Source organism: Lytechinus pictus, chromosome 8, assembly GCF_037042905.1.
Source record: "Lytechinus pictus isolate F3 Inbred chromosome 8, Lp3.0, whole genome shotgun sequence".
NCBI lineage: Eukaryota > Metazoa > Echinodermata > Echinoidea > Temnopleuroida > Toxopneustidae > Lytechinus > Lytechinus pictus.
Genome location: NC_087252.1, coordinates 6211947 through 6235559, shown reverse-complemented (window position 1 = coordinate 6235559; position 23613 = coordinate 6211947). Strand labels below are relative to the sequence as shown.

Below are 23613 nucleotides of genomic sequence, written 5' to 3'. Positions count from 1 at the left end.
GCACCGAAGGAGACGACCAAGTCTGGGAGGACCAAGAAGGTGGAATTAGCGCAGATCTGTGGATGGATCCTGGAGGTGTGGAACAAGATGCCCGCTGAAACAATCAAGAAGCCATTTCTGAAGTGCTGCATTTCCAACTAGCTTGACGGGACCGAGGACGATGTGCTTTGGGAAGACAGCGATGAGGCCACCGATCGGGTCCTCCAGCGATGACAATACCAATTTCATTTATAACAACGAGAGGTTGCTTGACATCTTCAACGCTTCTTCATCCGACAAGGAGTTCCTGGGATTTCAGATCCTTTGGCCCATTTTGGGAAATTGGCCACAAATTCTCAAAGAAAGAATAACTTCTAATACCCCATATGAAATAAATTTCCAAGGTTCCCTCAATAATATTACGATATCAGAATTTATAACAAAAAATTTTAAACAAAAATTTAAACAAAATTATACAACACAATTTCATATTTTAAATATCCTTTTTTTTCTCTCTTCTCTCAAACAATCAGCAACAAATCACATCTATATTGTAAAACTAAATTTTGTATTTCATGCGCATTTATTTTTTATTTCAATTCCTTTCTTCTCTTGTGTGTCTCTTTCCTCCACACATGGCAATGATTCAAAACGTTGTTATTAAACAAAATTTTGTATTTCATCCACATTTATTTTGTATTTCTTTTCCCTTCTCTTGTTAGTCTCTTCTCTCAAGCAACCAGCAATGATGAGGGGAAAAATATGATGCTAGAATTGGCATTTCCATCTTTCTCATTTTCATTATTTCTAAACTTCCTTCTTTCATTTTCTCTGTTTGAAATATGAAAAAGCTTTTATTTTTCAAGTATTCTCGTTCATTCTGGTTTCATGTCCTTTTCCTTTTAATTCATCTCAGATGCAATGCCAGATCATCCACACTCCTTTCTCGCGAGTGATATAACTTAACGCGCAGAAAAGAAAATGTAAAGCCGACGTAACGTGACAATTCGTATCGGCGATCAATTTGTTTCTCCGAGTCCATTATCAAATTATTTGGTCATGTGATGGTGTTGAGTTACTGAAACACAATTCCTGTTCGTCGCCAACAGGTAATAGGTCTGTTTTGTGAGTATTTATGCAAAATTCATACAATTGATATCGTCACGAATACCTAAGATATACAGGAGGAATCCCCGTAGACACGTATGATGATCTTGGGGCCAGTTGCCCGTACATTCAGCACCACGCACAGGCATTATCGCTGTGTGTTGCATGGACAAGATCATTGCGTCAAAATTGTCGAAGTCAGGCACTTGCAACAACAAAAAATCATAATTTTTCTTATATTTTATTGCTTTAGTATCACAGAGAAAACATGAAAATATTGCTTCAAATATATAGAATATGACACAGATTTCACCATTTCTGGTGGACATTGGTTTCCTCAATTTGTTTTTTCCAAGAGTTAAAAGTGGTTTATATTCCAGCAAATACGGTAATTGAACATGCAATCACCTTGGACATTGTTTCAAGGCATGAAGACAGACTCCTCCGATGACCAGTTCAAGAAAGCCATCAAATCCCATCTATTTTGCTATTAAAGAGGACAATGAATTACATGGACTAAGCTGATCATTCCCAGGTGTTGCATTGTTCTAGTGACCCGAATATGGAGTATTGTGTGTGCAGCTCTTTGCAACCAAAAGGAAAAGGTGCTATATATCGACTATTGGATTGGTTTGGAAGGAAATTATTACGTTGTGTTAACTGGCAGTTCATTACAGCAGTCAGCGAAGCTGCCCAATCAGTACAAGAACCCAACATTTACATCAATCCTTCCCTACAGGAGATTTTGAAATTGCCAGAAGATGGCGTTATCAGTGTTAATAAAGTTATCCGATGTGCTGGTAAAAGTAACTGTTTGCACCCAGAATTCAGTCTTACTTTTGTGGAAGTACATGGTATTTCACCTGGTTGATAATAGGAGCAATGAGACGAGGATGGTTTGTAATCAAGCATGTCTTTTGGAAACAAGTGGAATGCCTCGGACAGTCTCGTCTGCATTATGCAATTCTATATAGCAACAGTGCTGCAGGTACACAGGACTTGTCTGTGTTGACAGGCAAAGTGATAGGTTAGATATTCTAGGTCTATAGAAGTAAAATGGCGAATCTACATGGTAGATTGAGTGCAGGAGACGGTTCAATCTGCGTATATTTGCAATGTTGAAGACTTTGACAAATTAAATCTGTAGAATGAAATCAATGCAAAATTAACACAAGAGGTTAGCTAGCTTAAAGGTAAATGCTAGTTTTGATAACGATATCAAAATGAGTTCATACAGAATCCAATGAAATGACCACCAAAGTGTCTGTTTGTATAAATAAAACGCATGTGCCAAAGGATTCTGGAAGAAATTGTGTAATTGCTGAGAAATCAGCAAATAAGCACAGGATTCGGGTAGAGCGTCGGGCCCGACGCTCAAAGCAATAATTATACACTGTCCCACGTGCGCTTATCTGTGTTGGGGAAGTTCAGTCTGAACATTTTTCAGCGTAGATTTCAAGATTTCACAAAGTTCAGTTTATGTAACTGTACCAGATCTAGATCCTCGATGATATACTGCCAATTAAGCCTGGTTTTACAGACTTTCTCATGAAATCAGTGTTTACTGCAACTACTGGAACTTCTCTTTAACATGTAGGTTGTACGCATGCCGTGCATGACTCATGTTTACTTTTTTTGCATACGATAGCAACAGCACTGATTGGCCGATTCCATGCCGAGGTATCGTGGCTGGACCGAGAGCTATTTTGGCTGAGATTTTCCAGACGATCCAGCCCTGTTGTGCTTGCCTTGCCAAAACCCCCTAATATAGCAACGGTGCCACTAGTAGACTGGACTTTTTCCAAGCTATAACATCACACTTATCCAAGCTGGCTTTTCTACGCAGCATACTAGATTTTCAAATTAGATTTCACTGTTTTGCACAGTTTGGTTTCTGATTAGATCTATATCTATGATGATATGGCTACCTGTTTCTAGACCTTCTATTTATATTATTGCCCACTGCAACTCCTCAAGTTTACATGCTATCATCATCTGTTATAAATCTTCAAAGAAGATGAAATTAGACTACGACGCATGTTATGAGGTTTATATAGTATGAGGGACGCACGTTATCTATACTAATCATTACACTTGGTGGATTGGTATTGCAATGTAAAATTCCACCACTGAATGGGAAATTGGAAATGTCCCATATTTGGTACATACTTCAAATCATGTTACACTTTTTTATCTAATCAATACATGAAAATAGATGTCAACCTGAGAATGAAAAATGATGAAAAGAAAAAACCAATGGGATATTGTGTTCCTGAATGGGCAAACCTTCTTGGAATGAGAGAGGTTGGCAGTGATGCTTCATTGCAAACATGACTAACTATTCAGGATGGGCAGGTCAGTCGCATCAATGGATCTATCCACCTCTTTAGTAAGGTAAGGTCATCTGCTGGTCGAACCATTGTTGTCTGCAATTGGTGGATTCGGGATGACATCACAGATCACAAAGCCCTCGGTTTGGAATGCGGACTTCAGCTCAGCCTACAAAGAAATAGATGAAGGCAAGTGTTAACTTGAACAGGGTTCGTTAACAGGGTCCGTGATGAAGTCTAAATATTCTGATAATTATTTAAGCCCATTCCCAGTTTCGCATGTTTTCTAAGTTGTTGCAGTTAATTACATGTATTTTCAGTATAAAAACAATGTAAAACTAATTAGTACAACCATAACCAGTCATTCAATGGATGTTCTTTTGATATGCAACAAAATATAACAGAGTCTGACTGATTACCATGCTTTCGTCTTTTGGGCTGATCAAAATTCACTGATTTTCCCTCATTTGAGGCAATTTTCCCTGATTTCAGGTTTTTTTTTTCCAAATTCCCTGATTTTTCCCTGACTGGAAAAAAGTTAAATAATTTTCCCTGATGGGCTGGGAACCCTGTTGAAAGAGGTTATTGCCAGATGCAGACCTAGGGTTACAATATTACAAAATGCAAGGTCACTTTTTCTTTATTACAGCACAAATGGGGTAGCTCATCATTTGATGTCAGGGGAGCTTCAAATCAACTTCCCTTAATATTGTGATTGGCCGAGCAGCACTGGTGCCTGACAAATACTAAATGAACTGTCAAATTAGAGAGACTTTGTCAAATAAAACACCCCAGTTCATTCATGAAATTGAGTATCTGAATATAAAAACAGCCCAAGTCCAATTTTGGCAATATTGAGTTAAAAATTGGAAATTGTTCTTTATAGAATGACTCACCTAGTGTATAAATGATAAATCTGAAATCTTCACAGAAATGCCTTAAATAACGCAAGAAAATCTGGCATGAGCGTAAGAAAAGCCCATGATTTGGGCTTTTCTTACATTCATATCATAGCGCCCTCTCTCATTACTTCTACTACTTCTACAGAAGTCTACCATGTATATGAATGTAAGAATGACCCAAGTCCATATGATTCTAAAAATGACCAAAGTCCACCAGACAAAAGGCCAGCCCACAAGTAACACGAGTATTAATGTTCTTACAAAATGTACACTTGAATTTGTTATATGATGTTCTCTGATGTCTTTTGGCCAAATATACTTTAATTGCCCAAATTTAAAAAACAACCATTAAAAAAACCCATTTTTTTCTTCAATTTTCTCGAAATGACCTCCTATGGACTTGGGCCTTTTTATATTAATATTCTTATTCTCCCCTGAAGTGAGCAAAGAGTGGATATCCTCAGAACACCTGCAGCCAATTTCATAAAACTTTTTATAATACCAAATTTGCAATAAACGGCTAAAAACTATTAAAATTCTTCAATCTGATTGGCTATTAGTCAACTTGTTTAAGAAGTGGTTTATTTGTTATTATAGCAAATCTTTATGAAACAGTAACCTGGTCAGAGACTATGGAGCAAGAGTGGAGAACTAAAGGTCACTCATGATCATCAATCAAGAGAATGGCTCAGGTTATTGTTTCATAAAGCTGTAAGTTATAAGCGACTTTAAAAATGACTGGTAATCCTTTCTTGTGGTAACTTATACACACCAGATTTTCATTTATTTCCTTAAAAAGGATCACCAGACATGTAAAGTCGCTCAGAAGTAATGAACAGCAGAAGTCAAAGGTGCAGGATGTTCACTGATGCCCCATGCCCCAAGTGAGGCATCATGGGTACAGTGTAAAGAAAGCTTTAGTAGCAGACTTACCAACTGATGAGGATCTAAACAAAGACCAATAACGGCTCCTCCACTACCAGAGAACTTAGCTGATGATCCATACTGAAATAAAGAAACACAAAGATGTTTTTATGTGAATGTTTTCCTTTTTAATGTATTTTTCATAGTCATGTAAGAAGATTCAAAATACTAATGGGACTTATACAATGAAAAATAATTTATTTTACTAAGCCATGGTGCAGTCGTAGTGGTTCTGACTTTCACCTTTTTCATCCTTTTTCACCCCCCAAAAGTAAAATGGTACTTAACAGATGATCCATACTGAAACTTAGAAACACAAAGATATTTTAATGCAAATGTTTGGCTTTGACTGTACTTTTTATATTATGCAGGGCAGGCATGAGAGAATATTTCCAAATACTAAAGGCTTACCTTGTTGAAAAAAAATCAAACAAGTAAAGAATAATCTTTTATAATAAACCATGGTGTAGTCGTAGCGGTTCTATATGCATTGGCCATTCTCCACCCAGGTGTAGTAAATGGGTACCTGGTAGAAAGGAATTCCTTGAATACTTGAGCACCTGATAAGTGCAGCCGTGCTAAAGCCGGAGTAATAGTATGCAGTGCTTAAAAACATTTGTATTAAGCGCTATATGAATGTTGCAAATTATTATTACTATAATGATCATAACAAGTTCGCCCACCTGTCTTGCTAGTTGAATCATTCTGAGATTCTCCGCTCCTACAACTGCATCGCCATAAATCGACCTCCGTAGATCAAAGTTCTTATTCATTAGTTCAAGGAGTTCGCTATGGTTGCCATCTTGAAGAGCAGATCTGTGAGGGAACAATGGATGAATGAAAAAAATAAAGGATAGAATATTTTAAAAGGGCAAACTACCACGGCTTTTGATCTGAATAGCATCTGCAGCCCAGAACAGATTCTCAAGGCCTTGGCCTCTTTCCCCCACAATGCAACATTTCAATCATCTAATTTTCTACAATAAAGGGATAATTATGTAACTGTTTCATCGAAAGGAACTCTCATCAAGAACTATATTTAGCGCAGTAGTTAACAAAATGAGAGATTGTGTGGTGGGCAATTGTCCCTAATATTAGGGGAGGATGCTCGTGCCTGAGCAACCTTAGATCTTCATGTTTAAATAAATGAAGGAGCTCTTTCATATCATGCATAAAAACAACTAACAGAACTTTTTCCTCTGGCAAATATAACATTTTGTTAGGCTTGAACATTCACTCCCCATGAAAGTGAAAGGCAGAGTGTCAATCAAGGTAAAAGAAATTAATTGCAGCAAACAACAATTTCTTTTTAAGAGAAAGTCTTTTAAATCAAGGTTAATTGTCAAAATATTATCAGACATCTGGAGCTTGTACATTAATGCAAACTTGTCTTTTTAAAATCATGAAATCTTAGCAAAAAATCCATGATCACTAACACAGAAAAGCATATGTGGGACAGTGTATTAAGATTGCTTTGAAAAATATGCCACATCTGATGGAATTCCGTGCTTATTTTGCTCATTTCGCAGTAATTACGCATTTTCTTCCAGAGCATTTGTCATGTATTTTTTATTTAAACATACAAACACTTTGGTGGAAATTTCATTGGATTCTGTTTCAACTCATTTTGAGATCGTTCCCATAACTGGGATCTATCTTTAATCCTTACCTAGCTTGATCCGTAAGATCAGCAAAGGTCGTCATCGCCCCATGGACCTCCAGATCCCCAGCAGTCCATCTCTCTCTTACATTATTATGAATCTTTCCAGAATCACTAGGGTTCCTGATATAGGCCAACCACAGGCCAGGTATTAGGTCCAGGTCTACGTATTCATATAACCCATGGCCTTGTTGTTCCATGATGGTCCGAGAGAAGTCCATGTAGACTGCTCCTTGATAGACCTGAATAACACGGTCCTAGAAAATAAATAAGTGAAGTCAGGTATTAGGTCCAGGTCTAATATACCCCATGGCCCTGTTGCTCCATGATGGTCCAAGAGAAGTCCATAAAGACACTAGCACCGTGTTATTCAGGTCTATTAACACAGTCCAAGAAAATAAATAAGTGAAGTCAGGTATTAGGTCCAGGTCTATGTATTCATAGATCCCATTGAGCTAGTTGCACCATGATTATGCAACTAAAAGTCTATGTTCTATCTGCACAAGAGTCATTGAAAAAAGAGAAAGTAACATTTTTAAGTATGAACCACTAGTAAGGCTAAGGTGCCAACAAATGCATATTGTTTAATGCAGTGACCCATTACATACCACAAATGGAAATTTATGCATGATGTTGGCCATACTCAAGTATTTGTAAAACACCCCGTACCATTGATATCTCACCTGTAGACCGGCATTGATGAAGAGCTCATCGATCTCAACGTCTAAGATGAACTGAGGCTGAAGGGGCTTAGCAAGATCCTGAATGGAGGAAAAAGGTAAATGAACTTTGTAATCAATGTGTAGGTGTTATGGCTGAGTTGCTAATAATCTTACTAATAATAATCCACTTTTATATAGAGCTTCACACATCGGAATGATGCGTCTCAGCGCTTTACTGATATATTATAACCCAAGTCATCAATTCAATCAATCATTCCTGCACACGATATATGCACATCCTCCACTCCCTGTGGAGTATTCCAGTCACTTGCCATTGAGGGGCACACAGTACTGCACAAGCTACAATGGGTGGTGAGCAAAATTTAAAATCAAAGGGGCATAAAAATGTAACTTACCGAGTTGTTAAGATCAAAGAAACGCATCAAACATCTGAGTGTAGCAGCTACTATGGCGCTGCTACCAGCTAAACCCTGCAAAACAGAGAGATCAAAATAAAGTGAGAAAGAAAGCCAAAGAGACAAAGAGATGACAAAAAGCAAACCGAAAGAGACGGAGAGAGTAAAGGAGATAAAAAGATAAAGGTTAAAAAAAGAGTGAAAAAGAAGAGATAGAGAGAGATCAATAAAGGAAGAGAACAAGAAAGCAAGAAAGGTGTTGATGTGGAGTGTGGAGAGAAAGACAGAGACCGTGAAAGAAAGGAAGAGACAAAGAGAACCAAAATATTATCGATTGAAGAAACCCTTAAAAGATAAAACTTGTATTGTTGTTATCAAAATCATGAAAAACATGCAATGATGTGCTTGATGTGCTAGCATAAAAAACAAGTGGAATGCCTCTGGCCGTCTCACCTGCATCACGCGATTCAATATAGCAGCAGTGCTGATTTTGAAAACTACTATAACTCGCACAAGATGTTCAGTGATACTTGGTTACTCTTATTTCCACGTTTTATGAACTAGACCAATACACTTATAGAGATATGATGGCAATTCAACAAATACCCCCAACGTAGCCAAAGTTCTTTGACCTTACATGACCTTTGACCTTGATCATGTGACCTGAAACTCGCACAGGATGTTCAGTGATACTTGATTACTATTATGTCCAAGTTTTATGAACTAGACCAACACACTTTCAAATTTATGGCTGTAATTCAACAAATACCCCAATTTGGCCAAAGTTCATTGACCCTAAATGACCTTTGACCTTGATCATGTGTCCTGAAACTTGCACAGGATGTTCAGTAATACTTGATTACTATTATGTCCAAGTTTCATGAATCAGATCCATAAACTTTCAAAGTTATGATGGTAATTCAACAGATACCCCCAATTCGGCCAAAGTTCATTGACCCTAAATGACCTTTGACCTTGGTCATGTGATGTGAAACTCATGCAGGATGTTCAGTGATACTTGATTAACCTTATGTATAAGTTTCATGAACTAGGTCCATATATTTTCTAAGTTATGATGACATTTCAAAAACTTAACCTTAGGTTAAGATTTTGATGTTGATTCCCCCAACATGGTCTAAGTTCATTGACCCTAAATGACCTTTGACCTTGGTCATGTGACAGGAAACTCAGGCAGGATGTTCAGTAATACTTGATTAACCTTATGGCCAAGTTTCATGAACTAGGTCCATATACTTTCTAAGTTATGCTGTCATTTCAAAAACTTAACCTCAGGTTAAGATTTGGTGTTGACGCCGCCGCCGCCGTCGGAAAAGCGGCGAGATAAAGAGAGATAAAGAGACAAGAGAAGCAAATTTTTAAGCAATATCCATGAATCAAAGAAACTCAAAATAAAAAGCAATGAACAATATAACTTAAATGACAAAACATGTATCATCACTGTTATAATTAGGACAACATGCAACAATGATCTTGGAGCAATGCCAGCCACAATTGACAGAAAAATTGTCTGAAAAAAAATCACATGATATAGATTACAGATGCTTATTATTATACTAAAAATAAAGTGTGTGACATTGAAGGTTCTATCATTTGTATACAGCTATAATTGTTAGGTAAAAATAACAAAAACTTTAAAATGACATAACTTTGATATCAGAAGTAACTTCTGATAACTCTGATATACGAAGTACAATTTTTAATGAAAGATTCATCATTTTGCTTTTTTCTCTCTCTCATTTTAATAGTCTATTCAGCTTTTGTTGGGAATGACATAACTAAAGTTCCAAAGAGGACTAGACTCTAAGAAGTGCTTTCATCTGACTTTAAAATTTCAATAGCTCTACTTACCACCTGACGGGGAATGTTAGTGTCGTATTTCAACTTGAAATTCCTCTTTGGTAGGGCAATTCTAAATAAACAATATAAGAGAAATATATCCATCTTTTTATCAAAACGCCAAACTTCTGTTTACATTGCATCATCACATGTTCACATTGTTCTCACCCCATGCTTTAGCCCTTGAAAGACTGGAGGGAGGACTCCCTCCCCCTTGATGCTGTGCAAGATTTGGTGGTGATTTTTTTTACCTGATTGCTAAGAAAGCATGAATGCTTGTAAGCAAGCAACCAGAGGACCGACGGCTTAAGGTCCTCTCCGAAGGACCTGGTACAGAGGATTAATGCCTTACCAAAGGGCACTAGCGCACCAAGTGGGAATCGAACCCGGGTCACCGGAATACGAGTCCCCCGCTCTACGAGTCCCCCGCTCTACGAGTCCCCCGCTCTACGAGTCCCCCGCTCTACCGACTGATTCAGCCCCCCCTTGACATTTTTCGCGATAAATCTGTAATGCAAAAAGCTGGCGCCGCGCCGTTCCACGACTTTTTTCTTTCAAGTCTTGCGCAACTTTTGAGACCAAATATGCGACGCCCGGGTACGTGGTTCCGAAATTACGCAACATTTCGTAAGTGCATGTCGACCCAAAATTGCTCAAAAACGTGAATTTGTGTACAAATCCAATGCAAATTGTGTTTTTAGCCAAAATTCATAAATGTATCATTATTTTCAATTTGACTAATTAAACTCAATTAATTTCATCTTGTGTATGGTCAGAATAAAGTCGCGGACGATTTCCATTGAAAAAACAATAAAAAACAAAAACTCGAAAAACAAAGAAATACATAATAAATTAAAAAAACAAAAGAATACATAAGAAAAGAATTGTGATATTGAACTTTTTTTAAAGTACATTTGATCAGAATCCTGCAAAGAGTCTACAAATAAAAAAATAGCAGTTTAGAGGCCTTATTTAGTTAATTAGAGCAAATCTTTGATTGTACGCATAAATTAGCATAATTAATGAATTATGAAATTTTTCAGAAAATTTGATCCTACAGTCTTGGAGATTATGCCATGGGTAACGCACGTGCCAATTTTGTCGCGATCGCCCGGTCGACGGCCGAGATCATAGGGGGGGGGCTGAATCAGCCCCCCCCCCCCCAGTCTTCTTAGGCATCAAAATAGCCCAGTCTATTTAGGGTTAAACGTTTTTAGGAGGAGTTGTAAATACCAAATCATCAGTACTTATTCATTTTTTACTTAATTATTATTCTGATTGTTTGGGTTAGTTAGCTAATTCTTTCCCTTTTTCTGCTTTGATTGTTCAAATAATGTTATTTTATTTGGGTCGGCCGTTCCTAAGGTTATCTTTTTTTTGGCTGCTACCCTTTCAGTATAATACTTTATTTACGTTTATGTCTGATATATGTCATGTTTGTACTATTTATATTGTTTTTATACTGAGAAAAATAAATTGAATTGAATTGAAAATGAATAGAACTTAATGCCTATGAAAAACATGATACTAGAATGATAATAACCTGATCAGGACATCACATAGAACCTTACCTTGCATAAGCTTTGGCTGTGTAAGGTACCATACATCTCTGCTGTGTCTCTTTATCTGAGAAGAAATGCAGCCATTTCTCATAATCACCTAGCCCCTGGAAAAAAAAAGATACAAATCACTGTGATTGCTATTTGAAAGACAACCTTCAAGCCAAGTACATAACCAAGATCACAAGTGCAAGGTTATTATTGTTGTAAATGAAATATAGCTTTTGTTTTGGAACCGAGAATTTAGATAACACATACAAACGCAAAGGTGGGGGATGAGACACCAGCTTATTCGCAGTGCTGCCATGCTAGAATGCGGGGCGGGGGGGGGGGGGGGGGGTCAACAACTGATTACACTTAACACTTCATATATAAGCTAATCCCTCCCAAACTCCCAAGCTTTGTCTGATCACAATGTACAAATTTTTCACTGAAATGAAAATCATCAAACCTCATTCAATTCATTCTTCTGAAAAACAGAGAAGGGGTTAATGTAACTTACCACTTGGCCAATAAGCTGGAACCCTGTAGGCAGCTTCATGCCATAAACCTCATGGCGAGTCTCATTTATCAGCCATTGCTATAAAAGTTTAAAAAATTAGAAAGTCAAAAAGGGGCCTAAGCTTTCGATCCTAGCAGAATATTCGTCGGAGGCAAAATGACAAACATATAAAGTGGAACAACCATAATATAGACCACAAACAAGCTACAGCAACACTAGAAACATGGAGACAAAAGGGGCATTAGTGAGTAGAGAAGACCAATCGGGTTAGTGAAGGGGATGAAAGAAAAGGAGTAGGCAGACACAAAGGGAAGTTAGTGTAAGTAAGGCCAGTAAAAGACCTCAAGCCAAGAGGGATTAAGATAATGAGGCAGGCAACATCAAACAGGATCTGGAACAAAACAGTGATAATGGGATGAATAACAAGAGAATTAGTGAGAGGTGGGTCAAACAGGTTACAAAGAAAGGCATGATAAACTGGTGCATAAGAGTGGGGGAAAAAAGGAAAAGAATGGGGAACAACTGATAATGTGCAAAAGACATATAAGTATATATGATAAAGCAATAAACCAACTAAGAGAAGAAGGTAAGTGTAAATATGTATATATAAGTGATATGTATATAAATATATCCAAAAAAGAAATGTATATGAAAAAATATATAAATACACATATGGTGTAACTGATATTGTAATCTGCTAGGTGTGACGGGAAAAAAACATAAGACTATATAGTAGGGGAAAAAAAAAAAAAAAAAAAAAAAAAAAAAAAAAAAAAAACCTGTATATGTGAAAAAGAGGAAGCAAATTGCCTAAAAAGACCATAGTATACATGTAAATAAGCAAATGTGGTAAATCTAAAAGAGGTGAGTGGAGAAAAAACAAATATATACTGTATATATATAATAATTATTATATCGCCTGAATAAGGAAGGAAAAATTGGAGCTGAGCTTGTAAGTAGAGGAAGAAACTATAATGTAACTATTCAAAAGAGCTGAGGGGAAAAATTATATGTATATATAAATTGAAAGTGGATAGGAAAGAATAATCAGTCATTTCCCTCTTGGATGTTCAGGCCATGAGGTTGGGTGGTGCGAAGTCGTCTCATCCAGAGCTTCTCCCTGCTAGTACGGACTGAGTCAGGACGGGTACCTAAAGATTCGATGCCCTGTAGCATCATGTCAGTGATGGAGTGGTTGGGGAGGTTAAAATGGCGGCCAACTGGAGTGTCCAGCTTTGCTGTGTTGACGGTGGATCTGTGCCCGTAGAATCGTTTCTTGAGTGTGGTCTTGGTTTCCCCTATGTATTGTACCCCACAAACTCTGCAAGTGATGAGATATACAACATTAGTGGTAGTGCATGTGATGTTGCCCTTGATTTGGTGAGACAGGCTGGTAGAGTTGCTGGTGAAAGTATCGCCCTCGTGAAGGTGTATTTCACATATGATGCACCTGTTGCTGGTGCATTTGAAGGTGCCATGCTGTATGGGAGAAGAATGGTTAGTGAGGGAGGGCACTTCAGCACGAACAATGAGGTCCCTGAGATTCGGTGGGCGTCGGTATGCTAGAAGGGGAGTATCGGGAGCGGCCTGTTGGAGACGATCAGAAGTGTGTAAAATGTGGTGGTTATCACACAGGATTTTGCGGAGGGGGGGTAGATTGGGATGGAAGGTGGTCACAAGCGGTATTCTGTCGGTGGTCTCCTTGTCACTTTTTGGTTTGAGAACTTCAGATCTGGGGAGAGAACGAACTTTGTTAATTGCCAGTTGGACGGCCCTGGCCCCGTGGCCCCTGGCACAGAGATGTTTCTGCAAATTCCTGGCATGGAAGGAAAAATCAGGGTCCTCGGAGCAAATACGGCGAAGTCTGAGGGCTTGACTGTAAGCGATGCCGGTTTTGCAGTGACGGGGGTGGCAGCTGGATGAGTGGAGGTACTGGTGGGTATCTGTGGGTTTAGAGTATAGGGTAGTGGTGATACCATTAGACTTTTTCTGGACTGTAACATCAAGGAAGTGGGTTTCCTGTTGGGAGAAATCAGAAGTGAATTTGATGGTCCTGTGGAAGGAATTGATGTGGTCAATGAATGTATGGAGGCTGTCTTCATCCCTGGTCCAGATGAAGAAAATGTCGTCTATATAACGCCACCAAATCCATGGGCGACAGGGGGCTGAATCTAACATCTGCTGTTCCAGCTTGGTCATGAAGAGACAGGCGAATGAAGGAGCCATCCGGGTGCCCATTGCTGTACCGAATATCTGTAGGTAGTGCTTGCCCATGAATGTGAAGTTGTTTTTTGTTAGTACATGAGACATAAAGTTTAAAAAATAACGAAAAAAAAATGTCACATAACAACTCGGTGGATTAAAAGAAAAAATATGCTCAAACGGGACAAACTTAGAAATATATTTGTTCATCTCTATTTAAGACAAAGAGACCACATTTACAAGGTTTAGCCTAATAACTTTTGGATGTAGAGTGCTAAAAAATTTAATGCTTCTTGGCAAGGTTGTCTTGGTTGCAGCAGTAAATTTCTAGTGACAACATTCAACGCTTTGTGGCATGGTTTTTTATATCTAATCTTTTTGTAAAAGTTTACCTTATGAATATGTGCAAATTATCCACAGTAACTGTGGCAAATGGCACCAAACTGATAGCACGCTGTTCTTCGCAGCGGGCGACGCACACTTTGCTTATTACGTGACGTCATCCTGCAACGAGTTCCAGGTTTCGGACCGTCGCATGAATATGCATAAAATTGCAGAAACTCAATAATTTTTTATCGATACTTGAGCGATCCAATCTGAGCCAAGACCATTTCGTGTGTAGAATAAGTGGCTTCCACAGAACAAAGTTATTGTGTTTACAAGGAAAAGTTAAAGGCCAGACAGACGGACGAACACCAAGCGTGATACCATAATACGTCCCGTCTAGGACAGGCGTATAAAGTGGCTTCCACAGGAAGAATTTGTTACCCATGACCACTGACCAAAACTGGTCTTTGGGGTTTGTTACTGACCATGTATTTTCCAAATGTCCTTTGTCTGACATCAGGGTTGGCTTGGAGGAATGTTGGGATGGAGGATAGGGTCTCCTCCTGAAAGCAGTAGAAGACTACACTGGCTTGACGAGACTGGGTCTCACTCTCGCTGGGCTTCTCAAGGAACTTTGTGATTCTAAAAACAGAATGATGAGAAAATAAAAATGGAAGTATCACACTGTCTGGTGCTTCCCGATTCTCGCCTTTCAATCAGAGGGTTTTTGTATGGAATCCCACTAATGACGTTCCTTTTCTAGAAATCCAGTTTATGTGTTTGTTAAAAACTTTTTATCATTCTGTTTCTTAAACACAGATACTGTAGTCATTGCTCGACTCCTCTGCATGCACGTAGTCATGAATTTATCGGACTAAACCAGAGTTGCAATTACCAGGAAAAAAAGTCCATTCGATTGCAATTAAATACACATATTCAGTGACCAAGATTTTGAGCAATGGATACATTCCCAAACTACCTGTAAATTATCATTTAAAATGGAGACCACTATTTTGTCATTACTATAAGAGCTGAAATGTAATTTTCAGAGGATTTTTTTTTGCCAGGTCCCACTGAGGTAGTCTTCACAGACAGGTTTTACTTAAGTAGAAATGCTATTTTAACTTACCTGTTAGTTTGTGGACATACTTCAACCATGCCTCTACTCGTGATATTCTCAGAAGGTTCCATGTCGTAATAAATGGCCAACTCCCCTTTCTAAAAAACACAGGATAAACATAATTAGCAGTTAGTAATTTTGCTGTAATTTTGCTGTTGTAATGTGCAAGATATAACAAGATGTTCCAATAGAGGGCACTATGTATACCTTGCCCCTCATCCTTCCCCCCCCCCCCCTCCCAACCAATGCCCAGTCAACCATAGGCCCGTAGGGAGCAAGGTAAGAGCTGCCACGCCAGGCCATGGCAGAGATCCGTTTTTAGAGACCAGTACTATCCGCACATGAACACTGTTAGCACTGACAGAGGCCCTGATACAACCGGTAACGTGCCTATTACTTACACAAGGCTCGACATTAGCGGTGGCCCGGTGGCCCGGGGCCACCAGAAATTCACCTCGGGCAACCATTATTGATAAAATGTTCAGTTTTGGTGGCCCGAATCGGGCAACCAATAATTTTCAAAGTAGCGCAATTTTTCTCTCGATTTTGCACGCATTTATCGACTTTCTACAGCTCAAATTGCAACCCAGTTCGTCATGCGCCCTTTTTGTTGATCTACACACAAATACACACACACAAAGTTTGCATATTAGGCCTACAGCTATAGCATACAGTAGCTATTATCCAGCCAGCCGCGCCGGCCGGCTGGCGTGAGCTTTGCATGAAGCCACTGCATACAGTTGTGCTCTAGATGGAGCTGCGACAAAAAATGTTGCTGATAAGAAATCTTCCACAGAACTTTGAAAATCTGAGTCAAAGTCACATTTTACACCTATGAAATGACATTCTACAGTCTACATTACGAAAATTTGGTGTACCCTGATTATTTGCAAGCATTAAGAAGAGGAATTATTACCTCTCTTTTTACTACAAAATACCGATTTCCAAATGAATTAATACACATAAAAACACATAGGCAAGTACATCACAGTCCCACGTGTGCATTTGTATGTATGTTGATACTTGGTTTCTTTCGAAGCTGTGTCTTTTCTAGCCAAAAATAAACAGACAGTTTCTTTCTTTCTTGTTTATAAATGACTTCTTAAACCACTCTTGAGAAAGTAAATACTTTGGGAAGGCATTTCATTGATATTGAAATGTGAATTTTTCCAACATTTTGGCAAATATAGGGAAGGACTTTTCTCACACTTTTTTTCCAGATATAACTTTTGCCGTTTTCCTTCTTCTTTTTTTTTCTTTCATTTTTTTTTACAGAGGTTAAACCATTTATACCCCTTCCCATTGAATATGCCTGATTAAAAAATATGTTTCTACTGAAAAAAAAATAATACAAACTAAAGGATATAAAAATAGAAATGTGCCATTCCCAGAAGGTAAGTGAAAATTATTTGCTTGGCTTTTAATTATATTCCAGTCAGAATAGACTGTTGCCACAGCTGTTAAAAAATATTTGTAATGGCTTCTTAATTATCCCCTTTTCCCCATGTTTATATTAATTTTGTTTTATTCATTTTTCTTTCACTTTTTTTTTCTCTCTAAATTTGTTTTCTTTTTCCCTGTTCTTTGTTTTTTCTTTCTTCATTTTCTTTCTTTTTTTTATTTCACTTATTTCTTTTATTATTTTTGTTTTCTTTTTGTAATATACTTTTTGATAATTATTTTTTATTTGTTTCCCCCTTTTATGCATTGTTCTAATTTTGCAGCATATTTTTCTGTGATTTTCTCCTGCTATAATATGCTGCAAAAGAGAAAACAGAAATAAACTGGATTTGGGGCCTGCATAATCTAGGTTTTAGGATTCAAAGAGGAAGAAATGAAAAAACCATTGTTTTGTACATCTATCTGAATTTGCTATGCACTATTTATTTACTTTACCAATATGAGTGTGTGTCTATACGGAGATAAACAAAAAGTCCACACAACCTGCGAACAATAAAATTCATTTATTCTCTTTCAATCATTTCATTTTTACAACGATAGAAACAATTTATATTTTACCACAAGCCAATTAGCAAAGTAAAATAACAGCAAACATGGTTTACATACAACTTATGATAAAGTGAAAGTAACTTAGTGGTAGTGGCTGCAGAATCAATATTTCAGAAGTTTGTTTTATTCATTCTTAATGTGTTTCTTTATATTTTTCGGGCCACCAAACTTTAATATCGGGCCACCAAAAAAAAATATTTGATGGTTTTGGTGGCCCGAACGGGCCACCACCAAAAAAAGTTAATGTGGAGCCTTGCCTTACACATTAAAATAAATGTTTAGACTCAACAATCCAAAAGGTGTGACTAAGCTTACGGTTAGCGCTCTGTTAGGCTAACAACATTTCTGTGCGGCCGGCACATATTACCAGAGACAGCATGTGAGATACTGATACTTGACTACTGAACGGCAGGGCCCTGTTGCATAAAAGTTACTATTATGGAAACTTTGCCATCCAATGGTAACTACCATGGTAACAATACTCATCAGCCAATCAAAATCAAGGATTCCATGCAAGTTACCATAATGGTGACCTTTATGCAACTGGTCCTGATATGCATCGTCGCAATTGGTTATGTCTCTCAACAACAGGTAAGTAAAATTACTTTATTACCTTTTGCCAAGGATTCAGAATCATTCTTTCATCTTATGACAGTAATAAGAATTGCAAACTTTAGATCAGACAAAAATTGCCCGAGCTAACCCGCCTCAGTGGTTGTTATGTTGTACCTCAAGTGCACATTAACATACAGGCTTTACCTGCAAATTTAGGGAGGTGCTCAACTGCTTAGTAGTGAATAGGCTTTGAAGTTCACAGCAGAGACATTCTTTCTTTAGTCAATGGCATTCCAATCAGGTATCCATCTATTGTTCTATTGTCACTGGATGACATATGCATTGCATTGGAATGTAAATTACATAGGCATGGCATTTCCATTTAAGTGTTCTTTATTAGGGAGTTTACACCCTCCCCCCCTCTGCATGATGGATTCAAGCACATACCTAATGTACTATCAAATGCCCTTCATGACAATGAACAACCGAGAAGTCTTTGTTGAAAATTGGTGAATCAAAACAGCAGTGTTTCATCCTGGACTCCAGACAAAAGACATACTTGTAATTTTTTTTTCAATTCTTCAGCACTTGATATGAAATGTTTTTCCGGTAACCAATTTTCAACAAAGACCTTCCAGCGGTTCATTGTCATTTGATAGGCATTTTCAATACATTTACCATGTTCTTGAATCTGTCATGCCCTGTGGAGCAAAACTACCAAATATATCCAAGTTGGAAAATTCAAGTCTCAATTCCTTATCAATATTTGGTTGTATCGGTATTTGGTTTAAATTTGTTCGCAATATAACTCACCTTTCTCCTGAAGTAGTGTATTACTTGAGTGATATCAAACTTGTGATCTTGAAATAACATATCACCAGCAACCTGCCACAAAAAAGATAAATAAAAAAAAATACATATAGATTCTGCTTATGCTTCACCTATTTTACTTTTAATAACAAATGGTGCTGTAGGTTGCCAGTTCATCCAATATAATACAATCTGCTCCACAATATCATGACTTGAAAGAAGTTGTATATAGAGGGCATGATTTACACAGAATATTTTGAATTATACAAACATGTAAATCAACACAATTATGGAATAATGCACACAATAAGGCTTTGATGACATTCCATTAAATTAAATTGACAAACTGTAAAACACATGTAGTGTAAAGCACATATAGAATAAAGAAACAGGAAAAGTTATAGGCAAAATCACTTTTTTGCGATAATGATTACACGATCTACCAACAGATATCCTGTCTGCCAGCAGGCGGTCATGAATATTTCTATCTCTGAAAAAAATCTCTCCAGTAAGAAAACAATGTCTTTTCTTTTCGAACAGCAGCAGCAGTCATCAATACAAATTAAACATAATTCATAGTAATAAGACCATAGTAATAGGAGGCAGCGTAGCTCAGTCGGTTAGAGCGCATGTTTCGGATAAGATCGTAGATCTCAACGTGAGGGGTTCGAGTCCCGCTCATGCCGAAACGCGTCTAACAAAAAAGTCTAATGCTATAGCGTTGTGTGTTAGTGTGCCTCACCTTTGTATTCAGTACAGGTGTGAATGCAGTTGGAAAACACTCCGTCCATCGGAAAGGACGCAAATGTTGGTCCCATGTATAGGAGTCACAACCTATGCACTTTAAAACCAATACCCTATTCGTCAAATAGTAGGGTGTTCACCAGGTGTATAGCACCTGCCGGTCCCGGCAAAATTCAGGTCAAGTACCCGATGCGTTTATGCCCGGAGGGCCCTTCATCATATACATCCAGATCCAGATCATTTAGTTTCTTATTAATATACATTGCCAAAGTGTTTTCTATAATGAATGCAAGCTTTTTTTTTTTCAAGGGCGAGGGGGTCAAATCTGTCAAGAATTTCATTCATGAGAAAAAAGAGGTTTGATGATGGGAATAAGAATCAGAATGGTTTGACACTGACCTCACAAGTTTAGGCAAAAAAAAAAGGGAGAAAGTTTTATATTTTTCCAAGCAGGGGGAAGGGGCCCTGAAGGGAAGGCACGTGACCCAGGCCCCTCGTGTGATCTAAACATACAGGGAGTCAGACTTACCACAAGAATGTCATCCTGAATCTGTTTATTTCTTAATGCCAGATCAAGATCACCTACGGATCCTAATCTGAAGAAATAAAAATCACAAAAAAAATATGATTTAAAAAAATTTTTATCTAGGATTGTTCCTTTACCAGCCTGACTGCAGAGCCATATGCTTAATATGCTAATGAACAAATGAGCAAGATTTATTCTTACCCTCTCTTGGCCGAGTTCACCTCCCTGCAAAATCTCTTTTAATACCTCTTCATCATAAACCCAGATTTTTTTTTCTTTTCTTCACAAAATGGATACCATCATTGATAGCCATATTCTGTAAATTCTTTGTTCAGAGAAGTAAATTTATGAAAAGCGTGCACCGAGATAATACAATAGGCTATTGTATGATCTTCGTGCAGTATTTTCATAAATTTATTGAATTTATTTATTTCTGCTTTCAGGATTTTTTTAGACCTTTTGTTACCTCATATTGATCTTTGTAGTTATCCCTGATTCAGCACCACCACCCAAACTCCCCTCCCCCCCCCCATTTTTTGGGATACATTGAAAAAAAAAAAGAAAAAAAAAAGTTTATACCTTTGTTTTTAATCTTATATTTCAGTCTCGCAAAACATTTGGGGACCAAATTTGCAAAATTTATCAAAACTTTAACTGCCATGACTTTCTAATTTCCCATCTCACTTGATATGCTCGGTTGATTTTACTCTGTTCATTCAAATTATCTTGGGCTGTGCTTGATCATTAAATGTGCAGCTAAATGTTATAAGATCTCGATGATGATAGTTCTCCAACCCCCTTCCCTTCATTCTCTATTTAGTCATTAGTACCTTCCATTGAATGTAGTAGTACCATCATTGATGATATTGTCAACTGGAAAATCTCTAGCTGTGGCCCATCTTTCATAGTGCTTGTATCTGATATGAAAAAAACAAAACAAAACAAAAATATTCAAACTAAAATTTAAAATATTAAAAAGACTTTTTACATTGTATTCACAAGTTCATAATGTTCATAAGGTAGTATTTATTGTCCAAATTAATAAATAAATAGATGGAAATTTGAATTTTTAAAAATATGGTATAGAACATACAAAATAAAATAGCATAGAGAATCAACATATAAAACTGAGAAATACAAATATTGGTCTTGGCCATTTGCACTCTTGCAAAATCTTTGCAGTGTTTGTGACCACCCTGAAAATGGCACTTAAAGAAAAATCCATTTGGGGTTTATGACCCTGAGGTCAAGTGCATTTCCTTATTATGTGAGAGAAGATATAAGCAGACTTACTTGTCAGCATTAGTCACCAAGTAAACCTCTGAGAAGTGTTGTCTCCTAAGATAAACAAAATTAAAGAAAATATAAGTTTCAATGTTTCATATCAATTTACTGAAAAAAAAAATGTAGGCATAGACTTTTCCCTCCATGTTGCTTACTCCCAGATTTTTTTTATGTTTGGACAATCTGAGTATACTGATGAATTGGACAAGTGATGTAGATCTAGTATTCTGGACAACTTAAAGAAAAATAAAGGAGATTTTTAAAGTCTTTTTTCCAGTGTTCATCATTAAGCTGAATGGTCTGAATGGGGACATCTCTGAAAGTCTGAAACTATTTACTAGGTGGTTAACGAGAATCATGGAAATCGGAATCCAGATGTTATGCTGCGCATTTCACTGCTATACCTGATCATATGTCCATCTTATTATTCAGTTATTTAATTTTTTTAGAGTTATTACTATATTTTTAAAATATTTTATTTATTTCTTTTTTATTTGTTTTATCTTTAATTTACTTTTTATGTTGTTGAAAGGGGGGGGGGGGTATACTCACGTATTGATCGCATCCCACCAGTAATCAAGGATCTTTCTTCCACCAACTCCAGGAAGAAGTGCCTTGGGGATGCCTTCCAAAGAACTGTATCTACCTGAAGAGTCTTCCTGTACATTTAAGGAGAAACCAAGTTAAGTGAATATCAGCTCATAGTCATAGCAAGAATAAAAACAATGCAGAGTTTCAATTATCTTGCCCAAGGATCGGCCCAATGACATTGCACAGCCATTTACCATGACAAAGCCAAAATGGTGACATAACCACTTGCAAATTTTTTCTAGCTTTCCTAAAACACTTTTTCACCAATTATCACTTTGTCAAAACATTACTCATTAGGAATGGTTTTTCGTTTTTGATGCAATGTTGCGTCGCCATTGGGACTCGTTCAACTAGCTTAAGTAATCATGGTAATGGACCGACTCACTGACATGAAAAAAATTAGCAATAAAAATCATTTCAATTCTAATAAATAACAGGTAGCAATTTCACGATTCAGATTTCAGTGAGATCTAGATCCAACTTCCAAGAGTTGCCAAGACCAAGTCACTTGGCAAGTGTTGGCAGGAGGCAAGTGTTTTCCTTTTCCCGTTTTTAGCGCACAAATTTCGGCTCAATACTTGAAATAAATGCTCTTTAACTGTTTATTCTCCAAAGAGAGTAATCAACTGTGTAATGTCATGAACACCATTAATTTCATGCCATATCGGCGGAAAATTGTCATTTCACATTTGGGCCTTGAGCCCGCTCTCACTCTCAGCATGCTCAGCTCAGCTCAACTCAGTCTCATCAACACTACAGTACAGGCTTTACAGCAACACCATCATGACCTGGCATTTACCCACCACTAGTACTAAGTACTAGCCAGGCCAGGGCATGAGGCCGAGCCGAGGCTCCTAGCTAGAGAGTAAAAATCATTACCCATCATCACCACTACCAGTCATGCCAGTAGTACCACCATGACTACACTACTGCAGTACACTACCAGCGCGGTGCCAGCTACAGCGGCCATAGCCGGCCAACAACGCTGACCTTCAGCCAACATGCACATAACGCAACGTGGGGGACAAGCAATTCAAGCGGCCGCGAAATTGGAAAAGATCCATCCATCCAGGCAACGTGGTCATCCAGACCAGCGGGGCGTGCCCATGAAGTCCCGCCCAACCTCTGGGGGAGAGAAGAAGACGATCCGCTGGCCGAAACCCAGCAACCCCTAGCCCCAGGCCAGGTCAAGCAGCAAATCACGCTCGCGCTTAGCTGCTTCTTCATTGAAAATTTATCAAGCTTACGAACCTTAATTTCATTCTCTAAGATTGTCCCATGTCCTGCAACAAGAATAATGCAAATCATCGCGCAAACATGCAAATTAAGTGATCTTTAAAAACAAAATTATTGCCGCTCATCACAAACATAGACTCATGTCACATGTTGACAGGCTGGAAATGTACTGGTAGTCTTTCTCATAAGCTAAAAGTAATAAAAGACTTTTTAATAATGAGGAAAATACATAATAAGTGAGATTGTTACCAAATATATCGTCTATATTTCTATGATGATACATGAGGTTATATGAATTTTTATGCTATAT

The 23613-nt window shown here is 37.7% G+C and overlaps 1 protein-coding gene across 1 annotated transcript; it reads right to left on the bottom strand.

The window, feature by feature from the left end:
• Nucleotides 1-373: 373 nt before the first annotated feature.
• LOC129267441 (uncharacterized) lies at nt 374-23481 on the bottom strand. The gene is made up of 17 exons (XM_064103449.1): nt 23319-23481; nt 22029-22135; nt 21486-21530; nt 21023-21109; nt 20196-20262; nt 18926-18997; nt 15557-15645; nt 14913-15069; nt 11899-11976; nt 11409-11503; nt 9850-9910; nt 7981-8055; nt 7586-7663; nt 6912-7159; nt 5926-6058; nt 5252-5323; nt 374-3585 (listed from the first exon to the last, which is right to left on the bottom strand). Exons 1-17 carry the CDS (start codon nt 23373-23375, stop codon nt 3487-3489), a joined length of 1620 nt encoding a protein of 539 aa, XP_063959519.1. The 5' UTR covers nt 23376-23481; the 3' UTR covers nt 374-3486.
• Nucleotides 23482-23613: the final 132 nt, after the last annotated feature.